The sequence below is a fragment of the Sinocyclocheilus grahami genome, unplaced genomic scaffold (assembly GCF_001515645.1).
Source record: "Sinocyclocheilus grahami isolate Dianchi unplaced genomic scaffold, SAMN03320097.WGS_v1.1 scaffold622.1, whole genome shotgun sequence".
NCBI lineage: Eukaryota > Metazoa > Chordata > Actinopteri > Cypriniformes > Cyprinidae > Sinocyclocheilus > Sinocyclocheilus grahami.
Genome location: NW_015505801.1, coordinates 641,437 through 658,256, shown reverse-complemented (window position 1 = coordinate 658,256; position 16,820 = coordinate 641,437). Strand labels below are relative to the sequence as shown.

At 37.9% G+C, this 16,820-nt stretch overlaps 1 protein-coding gene across 1 annotated transcript in view; it reads right to left on the bottom strand.

Annotated features, from left to right (window-relative positions):
* Positions 1 to 16,820, bottom strand: part of camsap2b (calmodulin regulated spectrin-associated protein family, member 2b) — a 51,743-nt gene that overhangs the window by 20,776 nt on the left and 14,147 nt on the right. Inside the window, exon 3 of the mRNA XM_016241423.1 lies at positions 9,291 to 9,452. Coding sequence (XP_016096909.1) covers positions 9,291 to 9,452 — 162 coding nt within the window. The remainder of the gene's footprint in view (positions 1 to 9,290; positions 9,453 to 16,820) is intronic.

Genomic DNA, 16,820 nt, shown 5'->3' with positions numbered 1-16,820 from the left:
ATTTACTTTAATTTTAATGAGAAACAACGAGAAACAGGTGAATAAAGACTGACAGTCAATGTTTAATGTTAAGAAATTATTATTTCAAGACATGTAAAGCATTTTTGCTCGTTTATGTGGGCCGTCCCAAGCATGGTTGCAATGTGTTTATTGTCAAACTCCAAAATCAGATTATTTTTAATTCTTAAAAAATGCCATTATTTTATTTGAACATATATATATATATATTATTAACAAAATATTTTAGTTTGTCTTGTATATTTTTTTAATTCGATCAGATAAGATTTTAAGCTGTCATATGGCCAAGTTACAACGTGCCCCTCAGATGTTACAATGTGTTCCACCTACGGGGCATGTTGTCACATTTCACTTCCATTTTTTGAGGGTAAATAAAGAAAAGCGTATACACTGTAATTATGAAACAAAGCGACATATTTGTACTAGACAAGTGTAAAATTACCGTGGATAAAAAAAATATATATATTCTGAACCCCATGTGGATTTACACAAACTGAGAAAGTCAAAAAGTGTTACTTTGTTGTGTCCCCTACCTCTGTAAATAAATACAATATAAATTCACGTCTCGCGCACTTTAATGCCCTTTGAATGTAACGTGTATGTTCCCTTGGAACTGGAATCATGGTGGAATTTCATGTGAAGTCCACTTCGCAGGGCACTTACGGTCGAATAAGACACCGCTTGAATGCTGCCTGAACAAGAAACCTCCTTACTGAAGTAAAAGTGTTGAATGGTGTCACTATCTCGCGAACGCGCCGGCGGATCTCCCACCAAATTCGGGGGATCCCTTCAGCTCGAGGTGCCCTTTCGAACGCCACCCTCTGTGCATCGGTAGCCCCCCGGGATCGCTAGATCGGTCGGTGCCGGACCGCGAATTTAACCACCCGTAACTCCCGAACCCCGGGGGCTATCAACGCGGGGGTGGTCTCATTCGAAAGAGGACCTCGAGACGTACACTTGATTCGCGTTCGAGAGGGTTCCTTGAACTGAAGAGATCCCCCGAATTTGGTGCGGATTCGCCGCGCCGTTACAGAGATATGGCCGTTCAAAGTTTCAATGGTTTTCCATTGACTTAAGCTTTAAAGCGTTTCATCCAGGTCGCCAGTAGCAAACAATGGAGCGCGCTCTGCTGGACAAACTAAGTAATTACACCATTTCAAGCATTTTATCTGCATTATATGTTCTGTAAAAAAATATTTCATATCGGCGGCATATTCGCCGATACCGATATATCGGCGACCGGCTCATATCGGCCGATAATATCGGCAAAACGATATATCGGTCGGGCTCTAGAAGAAATAGCAAACTTAAAATGAGTTGCTGTATGTAACAATGTCAACAACAGATGTCATTTCCCACTATGTTGATAAATGGTAATTTTTTCCCCCCAACCATTTTAAATGTCATCTTTCACATCAAATTCTTACTTTATTTCAATGAATTCAGTTAGAATAATAAGAAACTGTAGAGTTGTTACCATTCAAATGAAATTAGTATTAACAAACTCTATCTTTCCACTGCTGAGGAAACAGAAGCTGCATCTGAAGTGGCATTAGATGCATTTACACAGACAGTTTGATGAAGCTGAGGTGACATAAATGCATTTACACTGCAAAATTACAAATGCACAAATCATTTTATAAGATTAATGTTTTACATATTTTTTTAAACATACAAATAAATGTTGAAAAAATGCAATGATACTTTTAAATATGACTAAACCACCAGTAGGTAGCGGCAAATGTCTGTTTTAATGAGTGAGTCATTTATTCATTCATTCAACTGATTCATTCAAACGGCTGATTCATTCAGAAACGAGGCAAGTGAACACTGTCCTTATGAATGGGCCACTGAATCATTGACTCACTTGATTCCTTCAAAAAAGTGGATTCATTCAGTAACAAAACACCGTTGCCCAGAGACACACAACAGTTCTGCTGTGGCTTTGATCTGAACTATTTTCGTCAGCAAAATTGAGCAAAAACAGTCAATATTTTGTAATATTGTATCACTTAATTTTAACTTCTTGTTTATTGAAATACTATTGTATAAAATCAGTGCCACATTGCAATCGTGTTGATATTCAGGGAAACATCATGGCCGTATAATGTTGCTTACCTAATTCATATTTTGTAAATATCAATTTTTTTCCTACCGCAGTATGCATCTAATAAATTAGTTAGTTACTTTGTGTGTGCTGTCTCTCTCACACATATCAGTTATGGGACACTTTATCTAAATCTATATTGCTATATATCGGTCTTAAAAACACAATATCGGTCATCTCTAATTAAAAGTAGTTGAAAAATGCATCTTGAGATCCTTTGTATTGTGTAGAAATGACAGTTTCTTAATTTCAATTCATTTGTTTGTTTCAGTATGGCAATGAGTCAACAGACAGAACTTCCTCTTCGAGTAGAGGAGTGGACAAGAGAGCAAGTTCATAACTGGCTGACTGAAGTGATTAAAGTAGATAAAAAACATGCAGACAAGCTCTATGAGGAAGACGTATCAGGGGAAGAACTAGTCTGTTACCAGCCCAAACATCTGCAGGAACTTGGTATTAAGCATGGTCCAGCTGTTAAGATTATCACCCGGTTAGAAAAGTTAAAGAAGGAACAACAAGAATCTTCTGACCATTCCCACACACAGCACACAGAGGCCAGGCTAGACACAACAGTGGAAAACAAAGACAGCATTTCAACAGATCAAACACAAATATCTAAAAATGCCAAAAAATCAATGAGAAAATCACACAAAAAAGATGAAACAGAACATAAAAGTGCTAATTCCATAGACAAAATAATACAACTGGGAAAAAATTCAATTGATAGCACATCCAAAGGCACTCCAAAAGAAGAGCCACAACCAAATGAACCTTTCAGGGAGCCGCCTTCACAAAATACAAATATTCCACTTTCAGGACCTTCTAGCTGTACATCTTCTAAAGAAACCGAACCAACAGAGCCAGCTGACCCTAAAACATCAAACATTAATGCTGATAAAGTAGTTGAAAATGAAAAGCACATGAGGAAGTCTGGATCCGCACAGCACTCATGTACTCTCTATCCATTTGATCAGAACTCTGCTTCCCATCGATATATTCAGAACTACACTCTTCCGCCAGAGACGGGACCTGGTAATCTGACCGATCCAGCTCATGAGTATAAATTCATGGGTAGAACCGATGACATTCATGTGATGAAGAAGAAGTTCAATAAAGAGGTGTTTCGGTTTACTGCTGGGTGTATGAACAGCCGCACGAATGGAACCATCCACTTTGGTGTAGCAGACTCCAAAGATTCTCCAAATGCTCATGGTGAGATTATCGGGGTCAGTGTTGACAAGAAGGACACTATCATTGATCATTTTAACCAGGGCATTAAATCATACTTTGAAGAACACACAGATGAAGCAAAGCAATGCATCAGGCAACCCCGCTTTGTAGAGGTGCTCTGCGCTGATAGCACCCCATCTGGCAAATATGTCATAGAGGTGGATGTTGTTCCATCTCACAGCATAGTTCAGGGTAAGCTGTTTAAAATCCAGACTCTGCATGAGGACAATCAATGGAAAAAGAGCAAAGGAAAATCACTCTTCATCAGAGAAGGAGCTGCAACCCGCGATATATATAAAATAGGTAATCCAAGGGACTGGCATGACGAACTGACTCGAATGAATGACCAAATAAATGTTCTGGATGATCGGAGGAAGGAAGCCGAAAAGAGGCTGGAGAATAAAGACATTTTGCTTGACATCTTGTGTGAAAATGAATGTGAAAACGAATACGATGAGAGCTCTGCTGAATTTGAAGAGTTCAAAATTAAAACTGAGTCTGAGTTCTATAGAGGAGGCAAAGTGAAATGGTGGAACTTCTATTTTTCAGAGAAACCTGCAGCTTGTCCATTCATAAAACGCGACAAACACTCAAAACTCGAACACATGATTAGATCTCAGACCAAAGATCCCACAAGTACTTGTGTCATGCTGAATCTCTTTCATCACCCAGGGTGTGGCGGCACCACCATGGCCATGCATGTGATGTGGAATCTGCGAAAAGAATTCCGATGTGCAGTGTTGAAAGACAACACTGTTTTGAAGGATGAAGTAGCCAAACAGGTTGCTCATTTAATGAAGTGTGGAAAAAGTGAGCATTCATTAAAAACACCAGTCCTGCTATTAGTGGAAGACTCAGAGGAAACAGAAAACACAGTTGAACTCCAGCACTCTTTGAGAAAATTCACGAGAGAAACAGGTGCATTTGTCATAATCTTAAACTGCATACGTACAAAAACCCCAAAAGTCAGGTACCTCAAAAATGACACTGAGAGTGAGTACATTACATCAGCACTATCTGACAATGAAAAATGTGCTTTTGAACTGAAACTTAAACAACTTCAAGAAATAAAGTCTTTCACAACTGAGAACTTTTACAGTTTTATGATCATGAAATCGAATTTAGACCCTGAGTATGTTGCAAATGTTGCATCTAACATTCTAAAGGATTTCAAAGTTGAAAGCAAACAAGCACAGCTCTTCTGCATACTGGCTTTGCTGAATTCATATGTGCCTGAACCAGCCATCTCAAAATCTTTATGTGAAGATTTTCTGGGCATCAAATGTGCATTGTGGGGATGGGAATCTGTGCTGGAGAAAATGGAGCCCTACTCCTGTTTACTGATTGAATTCGGGGCAGAAGAATATGGGGAACTCAAAGCAATTCGCTTTGTTCATCAACATCTTGCAACAGAATGTGTTAAACAACTAGAGGAGGCACATAACTGCTCCAGGGCTGACATAGTCCTTAACATGTTGCATTGTGATGCCCTTTTCAAAACATTTGCAGTGAAAGATGTTCTTGTTCAATCAATGAAAAGCATGTTGATCACTCGTCAACGCAAGACAGAAGACAATGAGAAAGACACTCTGTTTTCTCCTTTGATAGAAGACATAAACTCAGGAAAAGATGGACTAAACAAAATTCAAGAAATCTTTATTGCAGCTTCGGAAAGGTTTAATAAAGACTTCACAATTCCTCAAGCTCTAGCAAGACATTTGTACCTGAATGAGAAGAACTTTGCTGAAGCTAAAAAGTGGGCAAACAGTGCTAAAGCTATCAAAGAAAATTCCTACACCGTATGTACAGTTGGACAAGTTGCAAGTAGTGAATTAAAACATAAACTTGAGTGTAGAAAGCAGGAGCAGAAACCATGCACAGCTGAAGACTTGAGGGAATATCTTGAGTTAGCAAGCACAGCCACCAAAGCTTTCAGAAGAGCTCAAACCTTGGCAAAGACAGATGATAGTCTTGAAACTAAAAAGGAACTTTACAGAAAGTTAAGCCCGTATAACATATCTGGCTACATGGGTGAGATCGACACAGCTATGACTGTTTTTGACATCATCAAAAAACTAGAATTGTTTGAGAATGGCGATCCAATGAAAGATCATTACATCCAGAGCTTTCTCAAAGAAAAAATGTCTTGCGCAAACATCCAGTTTTATATGAAAGAATCCAGTAATGAATATGTTGCTGTTCTTAAGGACTGCGAACTCTTTCTGACATCTTTAAAATCACAAGTGAAAGAGGCATTTGACTTCCTTGAAATGTACTTCACTTACATGAGAGAAAAGGGAGTTGGCAATGGAAAAGACATAAAGAACCGCAAAAAACTCTCTGCACACTACCAAAACTACATATCATTATTTTGCTCCTCAGCAGAAGAAAAACAAAAAGAGAGAAAGCAAAAACCAAAACTGAGTTTGAATATGGAGATTGAGGAGTCCCGAATGTTCCTAGAGGAAAATAGGGCAGATACATTCCCAGGTCTTCTCCAATTTTTGGAGGACAGAAAGGAGACAGTAGAAATGATTGCTGGGAAATACTCATTCATACATGAGAGCTCTGCCATTAAAACTACAAAGGACAAAACAAATCATCTGCTTGCACATATAATACTTAAGTTGATTTGGCCAAAATCAAAGTTGTCAAAATCCCTCGAGGACCTCAGTAAGCTTTTAAAAGAAATTCTGCAAGATGTTGGTACACAGCACCAATACCCAGAGCCTTTCTATCTTGCCATACTTTTGCTCTGGCCAGGAAGAAATGTCAACAGCAGTGGCATTAAGACTTACGTTGATAAAATCAGAAGCTCAGCAAGAAAGAATCTCTCCCATATGTACAGAACAAGGTCAACCATCGCACACTTCTTCCTGGGAACACCTGATGGAATACAAAGACTGGTGCCGAAAGTTTTTCTTGACAAATCTATCAGGAATGTGAGGGATCGCCACATTCTTTGGCAAACCGGAGAAATCTTTACGGAAACCTCAATAATTAGCAAGATTCTCAGAGTTAAAGGAACTATTGAGGATGGTGAGGTCTTTACAGAGTATGGAAATCTAAAGATCCCTGTGCGCCCCGCATTTCTTGGCAGAGTGAGAAGCGGCCACAGCACTGAGAAAGTGTCATTCTACATTGGCTTTGCCATGGATGGACCACTTGCTTATGACATTCAATACGAAGATTGAAAAATAGAGTAAGGAGCCATTGGCTCCTATAAGAAAAAATTCTAGGCGCCAAATAATTTTTTTAGGTGCCACAGAATAAATGTGTTTTATTAATTTTATTATAACTTTTTTAACATTTCAATCATACTTTCATGTGTTTATGTCTCATCTTTTCTTGAATTTATCAGCATTTTAATCGATCTTGTAGATGACCTGGGAACTAAGGTTCGCTTAAAGTGGGAACTAAATGTCTTTTCCAACTTGAAATATATACAGTAGTCAACATTTGAAGTGCATCAAAAAAGTTCATCAAAGTTGTCCTAAGACAACAGCACATTTTGGTTTTAGGTTTTAGGACAACTTTGATGAAAGGGTTTTGATCCACTTCAAATGTTGACTACTGTAGTCACAAAGAATTGTTCATGACACAGAATCTGTACCAATATCATGGACCATAACAAGCATCACTTGGCCCCTGAGTGTAGTTTGGGCTCCTCCTCAATGCATCCTATAAGTGTTGTCATATGTCTTTCACTCATTCAGTCTGTTTTTCTTCATTAGTAAAATGCAATTTTGTAGGAGTTGAATCATGTAGACAACAGGTTAAGTAAAAATATTAACATTCATACATATAGCTAAATGCTCCTCTTTATAGTTATTTTTCTAGCTGACTGATGAGCTTATGGACACCGAATGGTTATTCTGAGGTAAATGTATTATTACGTTGCAATGTTTACAAGCTTTACACGTTTTCTGCAGTTTAAAACACTGAATGAGCTTTCTTTTTGTACTGTAGGCTTTCTTATAAAATAGGTTACGTTTTGATGTTAATTCATGTTCATTATGTACTATAGTAGTAAAGAGAAAGATATAATGGGTTCACTTGCAGCTTGAACTGAGGCACTAAAGCGATCGCGCCTGCTGCATTAAAGAACGCCAAAACCATGTTTATTGTTTGAATTTCGTTATGAATTTGGCATAATTTTAAAGCTGATACTTTGTTTATTAAAAAGTAACAAAGCTTTTTGAGATTAATGGACGGCAAGAGTGCTTCAAATAATATGAAGTTCACGCATTAACAATACAGCACATAGACTAAGATCTTGATAAGAAGAAGCTATATTAGTAAAGATTATAAACAAGAATTGTTAATGATATTGCCAATATCCACACAGCTGACAGCTTTACCTATTGTAGTTGTGCACGAAATAGATGCTGCTTTCTACACTTTCACTTTGCACATCTCCGTCATGCCGATCTCTCTCGCGCTGCACAACTAAGCTGTGTTTAGCAGGTGTGCGTCAGCGCTGCTGTGTGGCAGAGATGAGGACTGTTTGAAACTCTTTTTTCCACTAAAACTTTGATGCGCATCGTCTCAGTTTAATACGTGAACATAACAAAAAATGTGATTGCAAAACAATCAGGAAAAAAGGCATTACATGCACATTTTTAAGTCATAACATGTAAATATATATAGTCGCCAGTGGCAACCTCAGCAAAAACTTCACTCGCAAATTAATATTTTTGGTCGCAAATGCGACCGTTTTAGTCGCAGTCTAGAGCCCTGTGACAGTTAGATCATGTAGGATAATGATGGGTGGAAGTATCAATCTAGTATCAAATTATAGTTTAATGTAGAAACAGGTCTTCAGCAAGAATAACCACAGATTTAAGTTTCTTTGATTAACATAGCTCAGTGAATTTCCATGTGAAAAAAAGTTTACTTATAAATCAATGCATATGTCCTGCAGGTCAGATGTAGACTTCATTTTAACCAGTTTCTGAAAAATAGTTCATTCTTCTTCTTACTATAATTTTAAAACATTTAACTATGGTGACCACAGTTTGGATAAAATGATAACAAGAGGACAGGATTTTTGCATATGCAATAAAAAGTCCTGAATAATAAAAGAAAAATAAAAGAGAATGTGTAAATGTACAATTCAACATAATCTCAAATAAAGATGTATACTGACTTTACCTGCCAAAATTGACTTTATTAGTTCATTCAAGCTTATGTTGTTCTAAACCTGCATTTACGTTTGTGTTCCACAAAAGAAAAGAAAGTTTGAAATGACATGAGAGTGAGTAAATTGTAGTCATGGAAAGTCATAGAAACACAAGGCGGAGGATCCATTTGCAAACATGGAACAGGAGCTTACACCAGGAACAGAGATTGAATGACACTGAACACGGCAAACATAGGGGTACATATACAAGGGCTAACGAGGTTAACAAGGGGGTGGAACCAATGAATCACCATGACAACAAACATGGTAGCACAGGAAACAGAAACTAAGCACAGGAAGGGAAGACAGAGGAACACCGACTGGAATCATGACATAAATGATGACAGAATTTTGTGCATGCATTCAGATTTTTGTTTTCAAAGATGTTTTTTAAATTTAGTGCATGCAGAACCTATTTTGTTGTGTCCTACACAGAGTTCTGAAAACAGCTTTCACATCAAAAAGCATGAAAGCATCTTAACATTGAGTTCCAACCATCCATAAAGTCCCAGCAACAAGCCATTTGTCTCTCTGCACTGAGAATGGAAATGCATCACGATGCAATCAATCACAAAACACAGAAAAGTGTGAACAAGTTCACATTGCGCTGCACAGCTGATTGTATGGTATCGTAGGTTTAAAGGATTTTGGGCTATTTGAATTTAATAAGAAACAAGTACATTCTGAAACTCTCTAAAATTCACATGTAAGCAATATGTTTACACACTGTAATGTGAGCTGTAGGGATCTCACCTTGCTAATCCATGTTGTCACGGCCTCTTCAGCATCATAAGGGAAGTCTTCCTCAGGAAGGAAAGGAGTAAATTTCTGTATGCAGGTCAGCACTCTCTCCACACTGACCATTTCAACTGTGTACGCCATCATCAAAGTGTCAATCATCGCCAGGTGAGAACTCTAAAACATATTGCACAATGTTACGTAAGGTTAGACTGAGAGAGGCATATATTTGATTTATCATGCATTACACATCTTAGCAGTAGGTCATATCTGTGTACAAAGTGTATGAATGTGCATGCAACAAATGCAACCTGTTGCCATTTCTTTAATTACTGCTACGCTAAATATATGGCCTCCTGACTGCTTAGTTAGTGTCTAGCCTTTAGAGGGTGCTATTAAAATTGTTTGGATCAGAGACTAAGGAGTGACAGTGCATACTTTAATAAGAGTCTTACAGCCAGCCAAGAGTCCTAAAATTTAAGATGGGAAAAAGGATTTATTTTAAGCACTTTCAGCCATTTGAAAGTATTTACACTCAATTGCAGCTAGCCCTATCTTCAATCTTAAATTTCAGATTAACAAGATTCCCTTAAATCCCTTTGAATTAAATCCCCTAATATTCCCCAGAAATACTGCAAAAGGCAAACAAAAAATGCACAAGACATTTCCAGCATTTTATAACTATAATTGGTCTGAAAACAAAATATCAGTGCTGTTCAGCATGATAAAACATACAAAATGTTAATGCTTGATTAAAAACACTACAGTTATCTTAAGGGCTATGAATGGAAAAGCAGACATGGAACAACCACTTCTGGTCTCTGTGCAGCTCCTGTGGAAGTGGTGTCCTGGAGGAATGCCTGACCAGAACTCCATATTGTACTCTCTTTAAGCCCATTTACCAGTATAAAATGCTTAATTATTATAGCAGCCATATCTTTGGCTATAGTGCAGCAGTGGTAAACCATTACATGTGTATTTGTAGACTTGTGAAATTCTTAGTTATATTATGCACTGCATATTTAACTTTGAGACAACATCAAGCAAGTGCATAAACATGTAAATCTGTAGGCTGTGACTGGCCTTAAATCTCTTTGACCAGCTTTAACTTTCTGATTAAAATGATAAAAAGGGCATGTTACTTAAACAATCCGTAAGCCACTAAAACTGACAAATAACAGTTTAATCCATGGAGATCAGCAAGTCTTGGCTAAATCATGAAGAAAAGATTTAAATAGGATTCAAATCCAAACATGCTGTATAAATCAATTTCAGAAGAAACACAGATGTGCCTATCAAGCAAGTGCTATTTTGCCAATAAGATAGACAGTTTACTGGATCAAAACTATTTCAATTCACAAATGTCAAACTCTTCTCAAGAGTACTTACAGATGACAAGCATTTTAAGTTTTTACTCTTTAATCTGTCTGGGTGATACCTTAAGTCCAAGAAGCTTACCAGGTATTTATTGTAGTAAGCATCCAAAAATCTTTCTCTGGATTCCACCCAAACGTTCAGCATGTCCAACTGAGTGCTGCCACACATTACTTACAGTCATACACGCCACCATGACAGGCCATTAGTGGTTCAACGGATCACAAAACGTATGGATCAGATCAGTTTTTGGATCAGCAAGAAAAAAATATATATTTCAATGTAACTTTGCTTTTCATTTATTACTTTTAATTTAAGTACTTCTTCAATACCACAGCAAAAACTACTAGCCTAAATAAGAAAGTTCAAACATGATTAAAGACAAGTGAACAGCCAGTAAAAAATAAGAACAAATACACAAATTACAAGCACAGATAAATACAACAGAACAAAATTACGAATAAAATAAACTCAGTAGTATTCAGGTACAGAAATGTAATAATTAAGTTTAAAATAACACTGCATAGTGTTCACTGTATAAATTAAATATAGATTAAACTTTGTCAAGCATGTGTTTTGTTTGATTAGCATTAAAGGGTCATGAACTGCCTTTATTTATTATTTTGTACTGTTCTCTGAGGTCCACTTATAATGCTACCAAGATTCTTACATAAAAAAACATAATTTAGAAGTAATGGGCTATTTTCTGTCCTGTTTTGACCCCCCTCATCAGAACGCTCTGTTTGAATAAGTGTGGCGGATTGTAGACTCGGAAGCAAACGCCCACTGATATGATTTGAGTTGTGTATGTTTGACAGCCTTCATAGATGGACGCTGCTGTCATTTAGGTTAAAAACGCATAAATACTCAGTAGAGATGCACCGATCGATCGGCCAGGGATCGGAATCGGCCGATTTTCCTCATGATCAGCCCGGATCGGTGATCGGTCGGTCAGTCTCACTTCTTTCCGATTTTGAGCCGATCCGCTTTGTTACCAGCGGCACAGGCAATAACATTAGCCGCGCATTCTCACTCTTATCTCTCCGAGGCTTTATTGCAGAGTGGCCCGACGGAAGCCTCTCCTCGGTGCAAGACACATGAAAGCCCGCATGGAGGACTCCAAGATGGTGAGAAATAAGATTCTCTGGTCTGATGAGTCCAAGATAGAACTTTTTGGCCTTAAGCGTTTTTTCTAAGCGGTATGTGTGGAGAAAAGCAGGCACTGCTCATCACCTGTCCAATACAGTCCCAACAGTTAAGCATGGTGGTGGCAGCAAAATGCTGTGGGGGTGTTTTTCAGCTGCAGGGACAGGACAACTGGTCGCAATCGAGGGAAAGATGAAGACTTGCTCTGCAAGTACAGGGATATCCTGGACGAAAACCTTCTCCAGAGTGCTCAGGACCTCAGACTGGGCCGAAGGTTTACCTTCCAACAAGACAATGACCCTAAGCACACAGCTAAAATAACGAAGGAGTGGCTTCACAACAACTCTGTGACTGTTCTTGAATGGCCCAGCCAGAGCCCTGACTTAAACCCAATTGAGCATCTCTGGAGAGACCTAAAAATGGCTGTCCACCAACGTTTACCATCCAACCTGACAGAACTGGAGAGGATCTGCAAGGAGGAATGGCAGAGGTTCCCCAAATCCAGGTGTGAAAAAATTTTCCCAAAAAGACTCATGGCTGTATTTGATCAAAAGGGTGCTTCTACTAAATACTGAGCAAAGGGTCTGAATACTTAGGACCATGTGATATTTCAGTTTTTCTTTTTTAATAAATCTGCAAAAATGTCAACAATTCTGTGTTTTTCTGTCAATATGGGGTGCTATGTGTACATTAATGAGGAAAAAAATTAACTTAAATGATTTTAGCAAATGGCTGCAATATAACAAAGTGTGAAAAATTTAAGGGGGTCTGAATACTTTCCGTACCCACTGTATATATATATACTTTCAGCTGTTTTAAAAAAAGTGTTAATTTATAGTCTTAAAGTCTGTTTTATTCAGAAAAATCAGAGAATTCACAAATAATTACAAAGAAATGGCAAGTAGCACATTGAATAAAACATAAAATTTTTAAGTATAAAGACTGAAATAGTATTTTCTTGTAAAACATACTCCAGAAATATTGGGGGGAAAAAAAATTCACAGTGTATGCTCTAGTATTACTAACACTGTTGAATGTACATCCACTGGCTAATTAAAGCAGAGGTCCAAAGAAGTACTCATGAAACGGGCTCTGAAAACAGGCCCGGGTACAGTGTGCATCAACAGGAAGTGCTTTCAGATCATCAAAGGCTGAGAGAGGCAGGTCTAGAACTGCTTCTGAGAGCTCAAGTATCGCTCACTGAAAGACATAACGTTGATGTATTTGGTGCCATTTTCGGAGGGTTAATGCTTCGCTATGCAAACATGTTTTTTTTTCTCTCTTTCGCTCTATGCATAAAGACCCATTGAGTTTGTCCTTCATCCTACTAACAGAGTGACTGAAGGATGGAGCGCTGCCAGCCAAAGAAGGTGAAGAGCATGAGAGAAAGACTGAAAAAAGTACTTCTAGGAACTATACTGTAAGAAGTTTTCATACTGTTCATCTGCTCTTGACTTTCAGCCTCACTTACAGTACAGAACATTACAACTAGAGGTCGACTAGGCATGGGACGATAACCGGTTTCAAGGTATACCGCGGTTTGGAAAAGTCACGGTTTCAAAACCATTCAAATTTTCCATTATACCGTTCCTGCGGTATGCACAGTTTTTTTACGTGTCGTCAAAGACGGAAAGTGTAGGATTTTCTCAGTTGTGTGCAGCGAAGAGCATAGCGAGTCACACGAACCCTCCCACTCCGGTTGGTGCGAGCGGAGTCACCTGTGTGTGGGATGGCCGAAGGAGATGAATCCCTGGAACGTTTTCCCCCGTCGAAAAAGACGAAGTCTGTCGTATGGGAATTTTCAGGGAACGTAGACTAACCATGCTCCAGATGACGTTTTAGCGCCGATCGCTAAATAAATACTTCCAAGTCGAACATAAACTATATATCTGTGTCATCTTCGGGTTTTCTCCCTCTTTCACCCCCGATCAAGACAGAGACCCACCCGCCGTTTGTTTCAGTGTTGAAATAAATACTATTTGGCTTGATACCGAGGCAGATAACATGGCTAATTAACTAGCTAACGTCAACTAGTTTCCTCCCTCACATTACCGGTACTTCACAGAGTGAGGAATAGCAGTCTAAAGCAGCAGGTATGTACTGTAGCCTACTTTTCTGCGATTTAGTACAATAATTAAATTTAGCTGGTATCACGTCTATACTTTTAAGCCTCCTGCCATTGTTTACACCTGTTTAAAATCACGCATTTAAAAAAAAACAAAAAATGTTGCCACTGTTTGAGTGTTGTACGGAGAGACTGTGTGTGTGTGTGTGTGTGTGTGTGTGTGAGAGAGAGAGAGAGAGACACTCGTGCTGTGTATGTGCACACATCCTCGTACCTCACCGCCCCAAACCATAGCTCCAAACTTAATCCGGGAAAGGTGAACATTCCTACATCATAACTTGGACTGAAAGATGAATGTGTAGAAAGCGAGCATGTCTCCAAAAACCTTGTTGAGCTGCAGGTTTATGCATGATTTTTTTATTTTTTTTTTATTTTTTTTTTTACAGAAATTGTGTTTTGATTATATTTTTGATTATTGAGCTGCAGGTTTAGGCTCACTTAAGTGACTGCATTTTTTTCATTTATAGGGATTTTTCTTTTACAGAAAATAATTTATTTATGTTCTGATTATTGTTGAACTGCAGGTTTAGGCTCACTTAAGTGACTGCATTTAATTAAGAATAATGTAATTATTTATTCTAATTATTTAGCCTGACATGTTTACTGTTCTAAAATGTTCTATATGTTTCTTAAAAATAAAATGTGTTCAGTGGGAAAAAAAGTTTTTTTTTTAACCCAGACATTTAAAAATAACATATTTTAGAGCTGTAATCGCAATACCGTGATACCGTGAAACCGTGATATTTTTATCTAAGGTTATCATACCATCAGAATCTCATACCGGCCCATGCCTACGGTCGACCGATAGTGGATTTTACCGATACCGATAGCTAGGTTAGAAAAAAACAAAAAAAACAATTTTGAATCACTTTGTAAATTAATGAAAATATTAATATTAACTATATATTGATCATTAAAGTTAGTTCATAGTTCATTAATTAATGTTAACAGAAGCAACTTTAAAATTTCAAAATGTATTAGTAAATGTTGAAATTAGATGGAAATCTTTAAATATCTACACAAAGGCCACATTGAAATGACATACATATGGATATTGTATGCATACTCTCACACTTTATTTGCTTTTATTTTAGAACACTTGATGATTATCTAATCAAAATAACTAAATATGGCAGTCACACACATCCGCGTCTAGGACAACAGGTAATACACACACCGGACACAACCTCTAATTACAACTACTGTATCACACGCTCACACGTTACAGACATTCTGATACTGTATATTCAACAGTGTCCATGAGATGTTATTTAAATCAGATAGATTAAATTTTTAACAATATATATTTATTGTTTCATATTTAAAACTAAATAAAACTTTATGAAATGTTTCAAAATTGCTTCATCTCAAATCATGATCATCAGGTTTCACACACAAACCTATAGAGTTCATGCAGCTTGAATGCTGCTGTTATTATAGCAAAAGAGGGACAAACAAAATACTATGACATTCTGCAATGTTAATTATTGCAGTTCTATTTCTTGTTCTATTATAATTTAAAATGCACAATGTTGGATTAAACTAGAAAAGAATGCAAAATAGAAGCATTTTCATTACTTCAGACCCTCATGTATACATGCAGTTTAAACCACTACCTTTAGTGTTTAACCTGCCGAGTGACAGTGTATGTGCAGTCAACACTTTTCTCCCAAATATGCTGATTAAAGTGAATTTCATCAATGCAGTTTCACAGCAGTGCAGACCTCTCCTCTCCAACTGAGTCACACACCCCTCGACACACTGCCGCAGTGCTAATCGCCATGCCAACAGACACACCCACCCATGTGCACATATAAGTGTGCACTCTTACAAAGACAGGAGACTAAGCTGTGTTTTTGGACACAGTGGGTGTATCTATGGGTGAGTTTTGCAGACTGCGAGACCAACGAAGGTCACATTCTTTTTTCAAAATCTCATGTCACGTGCTCTTCTTATCCAAATAACCTTGCCAATCATAAACACACACACACACACACACACACTATGTGGCTGATGCAAAGACAAATCTGATAGCATACCGAAATGTTTTCATTTTAGAGCTTACTGTACGTAGGGTGAGTCTGTAACAATGAGAGCTGTGGATGTGTGTGTAAGTGTCTTAATGTGCGTGTTGCGTCTGTGTTAAATCAGATGGTCTAGACTGAGCACTGTGGTCTCGGAGAGGTAAAAGCATCTAAATTGAACACTGAAAGGATACTGACTGTTACTGCAGAGACAGAGAAAGCGGGAGAGAGAGGGAGTACTGCAATGCAGACATCAGCAGTACCTAATATGGCAGTGTACAGACCTGCACCTCATCCACCCTATACACCCTACAACACACTTAAAGGGGTCATATGATGCTGCTAAAAAGAACATTATTTAGTGTATTTGGTGTAATGAAATGTGTTTATGCGGTTTAAGGTTAAAAAACACATTATTTTCCACATACTGTACATTATTGTTTCTCCTCTATGCCCCGCCTTTCTGAAACGCGTAATAATGGATTATAAACATAATAATGGATTATAATGACTTGTACAGTCTTTTTATGCGTTGCGTTGCATCGCGCCGCGTAAACATAAAACCATGTCTGCATTTGTGATCGGAGAAATGACAAACAACAAGCCCTACTCTACACTTCCCAAAAAACTTGCTTTAAATATATAAAATATAAAAACTCTTTAAACATAAAAAACTTACTTAGTCTTTGAGTCAGAACAGCCGGCATTGTAGTCTACTCTACCAGGATCAGGAAACGGTCCTCCATAAAATGTGCTGCACACATCTGAATATTTGGGTTGAAGTGTTCTGGAACAGTGTTGTAAATACAACTTAACCACTGATTTCTAGTCGTGTCCATTTTTGGAAGGCCAAACAAAGTAGTTTCGCTTTCACAA